The sequence below is a fragment of the Sycon ciliatum genome, chromosome 3, assembly GCF_964019385.1.
Source record: "Sycon ciliatum chromosome 3, ocSycCili1.1, whole genome shotgun sequence".
Classification (NCBI taxonomy): Eukaryota; Metazoa; Porifera; class Calcarea; order Leucosolenida; family Sycettidae; genus Sycon; species Sycon ciliatum.
Genome location: NC_088645.1, coordinates 22,193,465 through 22,203,710, shown reverse-complemented (window position 1 = coordinate 22,203,710; position 10,246 = coordinate 22,193,465). Strand labels below are relative to the sequence as shown.

The window sequence follows — 10,246 nt, the reverse complement described above, 5'->3', positions numbered from 1 at the left end:
ACGTATGTGGAAACTCGGCCTCTAGCCTCTACATGTATTATTAGCCAAGTCTCATGCAATCCGTAAAAAACTGTTTTGCAAGATGCCGATCAGGGTTGGTGGAGTACAGTAAAACTTCAGTCTAACTGGTGACCCTGGATAGGCCATGGGTCCCGTTACCCGTTACCATCCGGCACCATTTGTGCTGCAGAAGTTCTGCTGGACTAGGGCCGGGGTGCTCGATTAACAAATCTGATCTACTTCTGCAATGTGCATCAAAAGGACATGTTGGTAACTGAGAATTGTGATGGTTTATAAAGGATGCTGGTCTATAAAGTGCTGGATTAGAGAAGGACTATTGTAACATACTCTCCTCTTTGCATCGGCAACAAAAGCACATTTTTCAGAACCCTGGTTATCTTTTTCCAGTCATTGACCTTGGATAGAGAGTACCTTAGTACACCTCTGGTGTTTGTGTGACTACCTCTGCTATAAAGTACAGACTTTCATGCCCCCCCCCCCCCCCCCCGAGCTACGTTTGTAGTAGCAAGCACACTAAAGTTACGGGCACCTCAGTCTACCGGCCACTTATTTCTGTGGCACGGTTATAATATTATTTCACGACACTATGCAGTGTTTGAGCAGCGGGTTTTTTTTAAGAAAAGGGAAAGAGAATTCTTCCGCTTCTCTCTGAAGTCCTAGCGAACAACAAAGTAGGTTTTTTAAATCGGCTCAAAGCATCAAAGTCAGATTGATATTTATAGTAATACACTGTGTGTTCTCTAACAGATTGTAATATCGAGTGGGGAAATCCCCTGCTACCGTGGGACTACATGCACGGCCCTGAGCCGTACACGGGACAAGAGGAGTATGTAGAGGAGGTGTTCCTCAAAGAGCTCAAGGACATCACCGTGAAGTACCAGCCGGATATCGTCAACGGCGACTACGCCGTGCTTCTCAACAGCACCCAGCTCAAATCAAGGTGAGTGGCTTCTCTAACACTCCTGTCAGAGAGGATCGTAGCTTGCGTGCTTTTAGCCCTATAACGCCTGTAGGGCGGGTATACCCCCTCCCCCTTACTGTACAGTGCATGCTGAGGCGACTTCAAACTTTCGCCACTCGGTCAGTCCTCGTTCGAATTCAACAATAGAAAGGTCTATTCACACTGGGAAAGCCTCAGCTTACGGCTCGGTACTGAGTGTCTAGAATTTGCAAACCGCTTGCAATGCTGTTACAGTGTTAGCAGTACATGTACCGATATAGTGCGTGCGTACATGCATGTCTGCCGCCGGTATTATTAATTCCTGACTTGTTCTTCTCTTTAGAGACTTCTTGGCCTGGCTATACAACGAGTCGCCCGTGAAGGACACGGTTGTTGTGGATGACCGGTGGGGAACGGATACACGCTGTCTGCATGGAGGTGAGAAGGACACAGACTCGGCATGTAGCTAGAATGCACGCTGGTGACATTGGAAGGTGCGCGTGTGCACACACACACACACACACACACACACACACACATGCATGTACGTGCACATGCGTGCACACACACACACTCACATGTACACTGTACAATGTCCTTGCAACCACACACATTGCTGATGAGATAGAGTGTTCTCTGAACTGCTCCATACATGTATCTACTTGCAGGCTACCATACGTGTCATGACCGCTATGAACCAGGCGCTCTGCAGCCACACAAGTGGACAGACTTGATGACGATGGCAAATTCATGGGGATACGATCGCGTCGAGACGGTCGATCAGTACAAGACTGCCGAGGAGATGGTCTCAATTCTTGTGAACAATGTTGCATACGGCGGTAAGGGGCGATCATTAGAACTGTCGGTTAATGCATTACTGTAAAACCGGAAAGTTTATTAACGACCAAAAGGTTTAACGTTTTTTTGTAATTTTGGCATGATAAGGTGCAGAAAGTTTAACGATGGCTATCTGGCCACCCATCTGTATGCGCATCGTTAAACAGACATCTTGCGATAACGTTTCTTCAAATAACGAAAAAATGTTGGTCGTTAAAACGTTAGACTTTGTGACTCGTTAGACTTTCCGGTTTTACAGTGTGTTAATAAGAAGAAAAGAGGACTAAAAGAGCTACAAGTTACGCTATCATATCCACTAACACCACCACCAGTTATGTTACAATCAGCTCATGCGATAACATTGCACGGCACTGACCAACGGTACTGACGTTGTACGCCTAACTGCTTTTCTTTTGGTCCTCTTTTCTGCTTACAAATTAATCCTTGGCTCTCCCGGTGACCCGAGTCTAACAATGCATTATGTGCCGGGATATTACTGTAAAAGCCATAATATATAACGAAGTGCTAACTCGAACGAGTTAACGAGGAGAAATCTGTCGTTAAAATAGAAATCAGAAATCGATACATATACTGTCCTATTGAGCGTTGAGAATGAGTGAGAATCGTTACCTTTGGTACACGTAAACTAGTCAATTTTGGGAAATCGTTATATATGCGCCTCGTTAGAATAATGACTTTTACAGTAGCACACTAGAGAGTAACAAAGTTGGTCTCCATTTTTGGTGGCCAATGTGGCATGCGGTGGTAAGGGACCGGATCCGGTTAGCCCTGTCATTCACCAAATGCAGTTGTCTTGTGATGCCAGCATACAGAGGAGGGAGTAAAGCGGTTGGTCTCCATTCCTGTGATCGATGCAGCATCCGGCAGTAAGGGACAATCATCAAACCCGTTGGTCACCGAGTGTGTTATGTTCCCCGGTACACGTATAGAGTGGAGGGACTGGAAAAGTGCATTGCTACTTGCAGCTAAGCGGTTCAGTCTTGATCATCAGGCAGCGTTCACCCAGAGTTCAATGGTCTCATGATCATCAGGTAGCAAGTGCCGTACTCTCCCCGGTATAGAACGCAGGACCGGCGGAAGCAGTTATTGATTGGTCCGACCATACCCTAGCCTTTCATACACTTTGTGTATGATATGGACGGTAGACACATGACCTCCTCAGCAGCCTGTAAACATAAGTTGGCGGCCAAAAAGTTGGTCCGGCCATGGCCTGACCAACCAGACTGGTTCCGCCGGGCCTGGAACTAGAAATCTGCCGCAGGGGCATCGGAAGTCATTTTAGTGTGGTACGGTCAGCTGTCTGAAGTACAAGTTACTCGTGGGGGAGGGGGGTCCTGAGCCAACATTTGTAAATAATTAATTTTAGAGCCCAGATCAGTGTGTTTTATTGATCCACAGGGTACCTGGGGCAAAAGTGGTGCGGTCAATACCGTGGTGACCATACCGTGTCCGACGCCCCCGTGTCTTGTCTAGAAGCGTATTCTGAATACAAGCCTGGTACTCAAGACGTACCTACCGGTAATTCTAGCACACAGTCTGGTTTTGTAGCTACAGTGTTGCTCAATGAAATCCAGTCGCATCACTCTAGTACGCGCCGGGCCGGTTGCACAGCCATAAACCTGCGAACACTGGGCTGCGGAATGATGCAAGGCGCATACTTGAGTGACGTGACTGGGTTTCATAGAGCAGCACTGTACTATATCTGCCTGTGAGGAGTGACTAAGTAGCAATATGGGGTAGAGGAGACGGTTTCAAATAGGACACCGGTTGCAAACCGGAACGGACTCAATATTCACTTTCTCTCTTGGTATTTTGATTAGAAAACATATGTCACAGTGAGACTACGATGTGTTATACTCCGAGCCAAAATTTCATGGCTCTGCGATGACCAGAAGCGCCATATCAAGCAGGTGAGTTTTTGACGTGTTGCTTCGCACTGCGACTTGAGTTTTACGACTTTCGAAAAATCAACTTCTTGTCGCAGGTAAACAGCGGCTCGCCTCTCGCCAATAAAGCACCGCATACCAATCAAAACTAATGGAAACACACACAAGGCTTATTGTTACTCTGTACTGGCCGTCGTGGAGCGATAGCAATTACCAAATTTCAGACCCAGAGTGAATTTGACGTGCACTCTAAAACGTGTCCGGTTTGGAGCCACCTCTGATTTGAACTTTTTTGAAGAGAAAAATTGGGCAACTTGGAGGCAATGGGTCAACACAAAGGAGTGGCTCAGTTCGATTGACTCTGGCCCCAGAGCAAACTTCAACATGCCAGTTTCCTTCCACAAACATATTTCGAGTGAAAAATCAACGCTGATGATCGGTTTGGGTCTATACAAATTTGGCTGTCAAAACGTCCCGGTATCGAGCCGTCCCCTCTACCACACTTGTTTGTGCTGTGCAGGGAGTCGTAAAATACCGGTATTTTACGACTCCCTGGTGCTGTGTACGAGAATTGACACTTAAAAAATGAATTACAAGTTGTAGGTTACTGTGATAGACCCCACATGTGGCATTCCGGGAACAGCATACAGTCAAACCTCTTTAGGACGAACACCAAGGGACCGACACGATTTGTTCGCAACTTAGTAACGGGAGTTCTTCTTATCCATATCTTATACCCAGTGAATACACAGTGATTTATCCAATAGAGTTACAAATTTATTTATTTATTTACTTCACCTTCCCGTGGCCAGAGAATATAGGCCAATATGGACTCGGGGAGGGGGGCGGTAGCAATACTAGTTCTTCTTTTAAGCGAAAGTTTGTTTTATCAGTGTTCTTCTTAACGAGGTTTCACTGTAATTATATTCTGTGTTGTAATGACTGTGCTGTGATGTGTTGTTCCAGGTAACCTGATTCTGAATATTGGTCCCACTCACGACGGTATCATCATCCCGCTCATGGCCGAGCGCTTGCTCCAGGTTAGTGGGTACAGTACCAGGGAGTAGTAAAACACCGGTATTTTACTACTCTCTGGTGGGTACTGAGAACACTTGCTACACAGTTGTGAAATCCGACCCACAGTGCATATTGGGAGTCCCCAAATTGCACGGCCCTTGGCGCCCTAGAAGTGGTACGAAAGCTGTTTGACGTGCTCGTGTGCAAGTACAGTGATGTCATCGCAACAGGTCCAGGGCGTCAGTTTTGCACTTTGGGTCGGATTCCAGTGAGCGGAACTGTATTTTGGCCGAAAACATATTGTAGGAGACAAATACACCGAGCGTCTTGGTGCTCCACCCGTACAACACAGCAACAACAACAGAGTTGCATAGCCAGCCACTACAACAATTACATGCCACCATTTGTAAATCATCACTATGAATGTACGTTCGCTAGGAAGTCTTCCTCGGTGACTTTGGACCATGTGTCAATGGGTGTGTGGGTGTGTATGTGTGTGTGTTTGTATACACACTGTAGATTGGCTCCTGGCTGAAGGTCAACGGCGACGCTATCTACGGCACACAGCCATGGAAGGTCAAGCAGGCTGAGAACAGCTCAACGGACGAAGTCCTGGTGTACTACACAACCAAGACATTGAGCACGGCAGGAACACCGGCTGCTACTGCGGTGGACGACGATGACGCTTCCACTGTGGACCTGTATGCCATACTGATGTCCTGGCCTACCCAGACGGGCACCGCACAGCTTGCCAATCCGCCGTGCTCGGCTGGTACGACCACCGCATCATTGCTGACCGGTAATGGGCCCGTCACGCTCGGCGTGCAGTGCTGGACGAGCGGAACCGGCATCAACATCAGCATGCCAACCGCTGGTCTTGCCCTGGACAAGAAGAGCTTCCCGACACAGTACGCGTACACTATTCGGCTTCAGAACTCGCTGACTGGCGACGCGGTCACTGGCAATTCCGCCGGCCATTTGTAAGCAGGGAGGCTTTGGTAATCAGCGGCCGCACAGTTTGATTCAGGAGTCAGGACCATTTCCCCTCATAATGTCTGTCATGTACAGTGCTGGCCTGAGAAATCCAACCTCATGAATAAAGTAGCGTTGCGTTCGAGTGCACAGACCAGTATGTGTAGTGCTAGGGCTGGGTAGCGCCCGGCAACGCTATTTTATTCATGAGGTTGGATTTCTTTGGCCAGCACATGTAGTCTATAGTTGAAGTAGTTTGGGACTCGGGCTCGGGTCCGCTATAAAATACACATTTCAATTTCTATAAAATACACATTTCAATTTCTATAAAATACACATTTCAATTATTTCGTATCGCAATCCTAGATTGGCTAGGGTAACCCGTAAGGAGACCATAGGTCTGTGGGCACTGCCCTAGAGAAATATGAATAAATGCTATACTATACTATTTCTGCTGCTTTTCAAATCACTTTAAGCGTGCACTGGCGGCATCAGTGTACCTTAGAAATGCCTGACGCCACCGTGATTCGCATAAACATTGCCGGTACTATCTCATTTGCAATGAGCTGCCTGCCATCTAAAATTTTTGCAATTGGTATACCCTTGTGACCCATACCCAGTCCATTGATATTTTTTTTATCATTTTCATCATTTTTTCTTTCTTTTTGGTGCGTTTTATGTCCCCATGATGTCGAGACCTCAGGTCGGCTGAGAGCAAAAAGCCCCACCATCACTATGCTCCACTATGCAATTTTTTGTCCTTGCCTGTGAGCTGTGATCATTGCAAAAAAAGAAAAAAAGAAAAAAGGTTGCCAGTACATGTGGTACATTTAAACTCGGAGGGAGTTGTGGTTGTTCGTGAGAGAGTGCTCAATACACCAAGGTGCAGAGCCTAGTACACACACTTGAGAGGGACGAAAAGCGAGGGAGGGAGGGAGGGAGGGAGAGAGAGAGAGAGAGAGAGAGAGAGAGAGAGAGAGAGAGAGAGAGAGAGAGAGAGAGAGAGAGAGAGAGAGAGAGAGAGAGAGAGAGAGAGAGAGAGAGAGAGAGAGAGAGAGAGAGAGAGAGAGAGAGAGAGCTGGGAGATAGAAGAGCACAGTTCTCTTGGTGATGGGGACTGCGAAGGATAGCAGGTTCTGGGACATGTGCATGAGAATCAGAATATTGGTGATGATGGCAGCAGGGTTATAAGGTAAGCAACTGAACACTAACAAGAACAGGGAAAGCGTTGGCGAGCAGATTCGAAGTGCATCAGTAGCAGAGAGCCAGTCCTGAGGAAGACGGTGACGGTACACCTTTTCCTTGAAGCTTTGCATGATGTGGGGCTGGGCGGGTGGGTGGTGGAGCAGGGCATTCCACGTTGCAACGGTGCAAGCAGGGAATCCTTGGAGGCAGCTATTCCGGGTGTTGGCATGCAGGCCAGTTGTCATCTGGTATGGATGGGAAATCCTGCGGCTGGAGAGAGTGACGGGCAGGTCTTGTCTCGGGGCACCGTGAGTGGCTGGTTTGGGCAGCATCTGCTTCAGAGGGCTGGATGCATCCAGATAGGAGAGCTTATAGGCATAGGCAAGCGCAGCTACCAGGCGACGGAGTGCCAGGCTAGGGAGCCAAGTACCTGCTCCGATGATGTGGAGGGTGTGGGTCGAACAAAGCCGTTGTAGACGCGGTGGCGGCTCTCGGCGTCCAGAATGGGAGACGCTCGCTTAAGGAAGCCCATGCGCTGGTTAGCACGGGAAGCTAGGGAGCGGAGGTGGAAGGAGTAGCTCAGGGTATCGTCGAAGGTGACTCCCAGGAGTTTCAGCCGACTCTCTTCACTAACCGGTGTGCCATCAAATGGTGCTCGAGGGAGCTCCCAGGGCTGGCGATGGTGGCCTATAGACATAGCCTGCGTCTTGGAGGGCTCAAATTTGATCCTCCACTTACGTCCCCAACCATGCATCGACTAGGCCAACCATGCATCGACTAGGCGCCAGGCGCGAACTGATGGTGGTGGTGGTGAGAAGGAGAGCTCTGTGCTAGAACTTTGCAGCTTAGAGAGCGTGTGTGGGCAGGCGTGTGTTTACCGCCATATTGCCAGGTGTGTCTTTACCACCATATTAATTTTATCAACTTACGTCCCCAACGGGAAAACGCATCAATGCCCTGCTGGAGGAGCTCGGAGCCACAATCGATGTCAGCTCTTGTTGTGAGGCAGTGGAAGAGAGTGGTATCGTCAGCGTAGGCTGCTAGCTCCATACCTGGTGGGAGGTGGTCCTCGCCATCATTGGTGTAGAGGATGAACAGGGTGGGACCAAGGATACTGCCCGCCGGCACGCCAGCTTTGGTCGGGTACGGACTGGAAAGTTCACCTCCAACCGCAACCCTCAAGTGACGATCAGTCAGGTAATCCCTCAGCCAAGCGAGAAGTGGACCAGTTACACCATAGCATTGTGCCTTGTGCAAAACGCCTACATGAGAGACGCGGTCGAATGCGCCAGCCACATCAACTGCAATGACTGTAACCACACAACGCGACTCCATTGGTAGTTGAGTAGCGTGAGTATGTCCTGCGTGCCGAGTTGGCTGCGGAAGCCATGCTGACTTTTCGATAAGCTGTTGTGTGCCTCCAGGAACTGTCGGATTGAGTGGTTGATAATGACCTCCATGACATTCGACAGAAGAGAGAGGAGGGAGATCGGGCGGTAGTTCTTAACATCAGACTTGGATTTTTTCTTGTGCACCGGCACATCCATTGCCGTCTTCCACATTGTAGGTTGCCGACCTTGGTGGAAGGCCTGCGAAAAGAGCCGCGACACTGTTACTGGTACAGCCAGCTCTTTGCTGCATTGCCGGAGTACATGCCCGGGGATGTCGTCTGGACCCGTGGCTTTGGCGGGCTGGAGTTGCCTCAGCTTCCGCTCAACGGTGCTTGGCCGAAAGTGGACATTGCTGAGTTGAGGTTCAGATCGGGGGCGGACTGGAGGGAGGCTGTTGGCTTGCAAGTCGTTGTCACCAAGACTGCACTTTGCGGAGAGGTACTGCCCGAATACTTCGGCCTTTTCGCTGCACGTGGTGTGCTCAGTTCCGTTCGACGCACGCAGAACAGGTATGTCTGCAGAGCGGTATCCTTGCCCACCTGCTCGCTTGACGGTTGTCCACCATTGTCGGTTGGAAAGGGCACATTTTCCTATCTATCGGCGGATACTGGTAGTGTGCGCTTGCTTGGCTTTGTGGAGACAGTTTGTTGCTTCACCTGTTGCCATAGAGTAGGCCAGCCGCAGGTGTGCATTGTTAAGCGAAGATCAGTGACGTCGCCAAGCACGTTGTTGCTTCCACCCCCCCCCCCCCCCCATTTGACGCCCATCGCCGGAGGTGATGATAGCGATGCTACACTCAGCTACTGCAGAAGCCATAGCAACTAACTTGTGCTGGGATTGCACCACAAACACACACACACACACACACACACACACACACACACACACACACACACACACACACACACACACACACACACACACACACACACACACACACACACACATACACACACACACACACACACACACACACACAAACACACACACACACACACCACACACACACACACACACACACACACACACACACACACACACACACACACACACACACACACACACACACACACACCTCAGACCTCAGACATGCCCATCGCGCAAGCGATGATAGCGAACAGCTATGTAAGACATAGCAACTTGTGCTGGGATTACACCACACACACACACACACACACACACACACACACACACACACACACACACACACACACACACACACACACACACACACACACACACACACACACACACACACACACACACACACACACACACACACACACACACACACACACACACACACACACACACACACACACACACACACACACACACACACACACACACACACACACACACACACACACACACACACACACACACACACACACACACACACACACACACACACACACACACACACACACACACACACACACACACACACACACACACACACACACACACACACACACACACACACACACACACACACACACACACACACACACACACACACACACACACACACACACACACACACACACACACACACACACACACACACACTCGTACTTGTTGCTCACTGCCAAAACTGGTCACGTGGGTCTCCCCGGGAGAGGGTAGAGAGACTCAAAAGGAATCTTGGAAAGATGACTCAATTGGCTATTGAACCGCACAACGGCCGACACCCCCTGAATTCCCCAAAACTCTGGGTGGACTTGAAAATGATCCCACTTATGGGCTCACCACACCTCAGTAAGTGGGTGAGGACACGGTGCAGAAAAAGGATTGACGGCATCAGGGTATCCGTCCCGGGATCCAACTGCAGTTACCCCTGCCCCCAGTGAAGGTAATACTTGCTACTAGTGTGGGTGGCTAAATCAGAGTGGATCTGACACAAGCTTCACTAGCACCATGATTACACAAGAGTTAATCTAGCCAGAAGTAGTCCATGGTTAACAGGTATGTAC

General features: G+C 49.3%; 1 protein-coding gene across 4 annotated transcripts in view; it reads left to right on the top strand.

Moving 5' to 3' along the window:
• Nucleotides 1-5,839, top strand: part of LOC135811754 (alpha-L-fucosidase-like) — a 31,449-nt gene extending 25,610 nt beyond the window's left edge. For all 4 annotated transcript variants that reach the window (XM_065324995.1, XM_065324996.1, XM_065324998.1 and 1 more), the window contains 5 exons: nt 769-961; nt 1,305-1,399; nt 1,630-1,800; nt 4,672-4,745; nt 5,242-5,839. In XM_065324995.1, the coding sequence (XP_065181067.1) occupies nt 769-961; nt 1,305-1,399; nt 1,630-1,800; nt 4,672-4,745; nt 5,242-5,706 (998 nt within the window). In that variant the 3' untranslated portion in view covers nt 5,707-5,839. The remainder of the gene's footprint in view (nt 1-768; nt 962-1,304; nt 1,400-1,629; nt 1,801-4,671; nt 4,746-5,241) is intronic.
• The last annotated feature ends 4,407 nt before the right edge of the window (nt 5,840-10,246 follow it).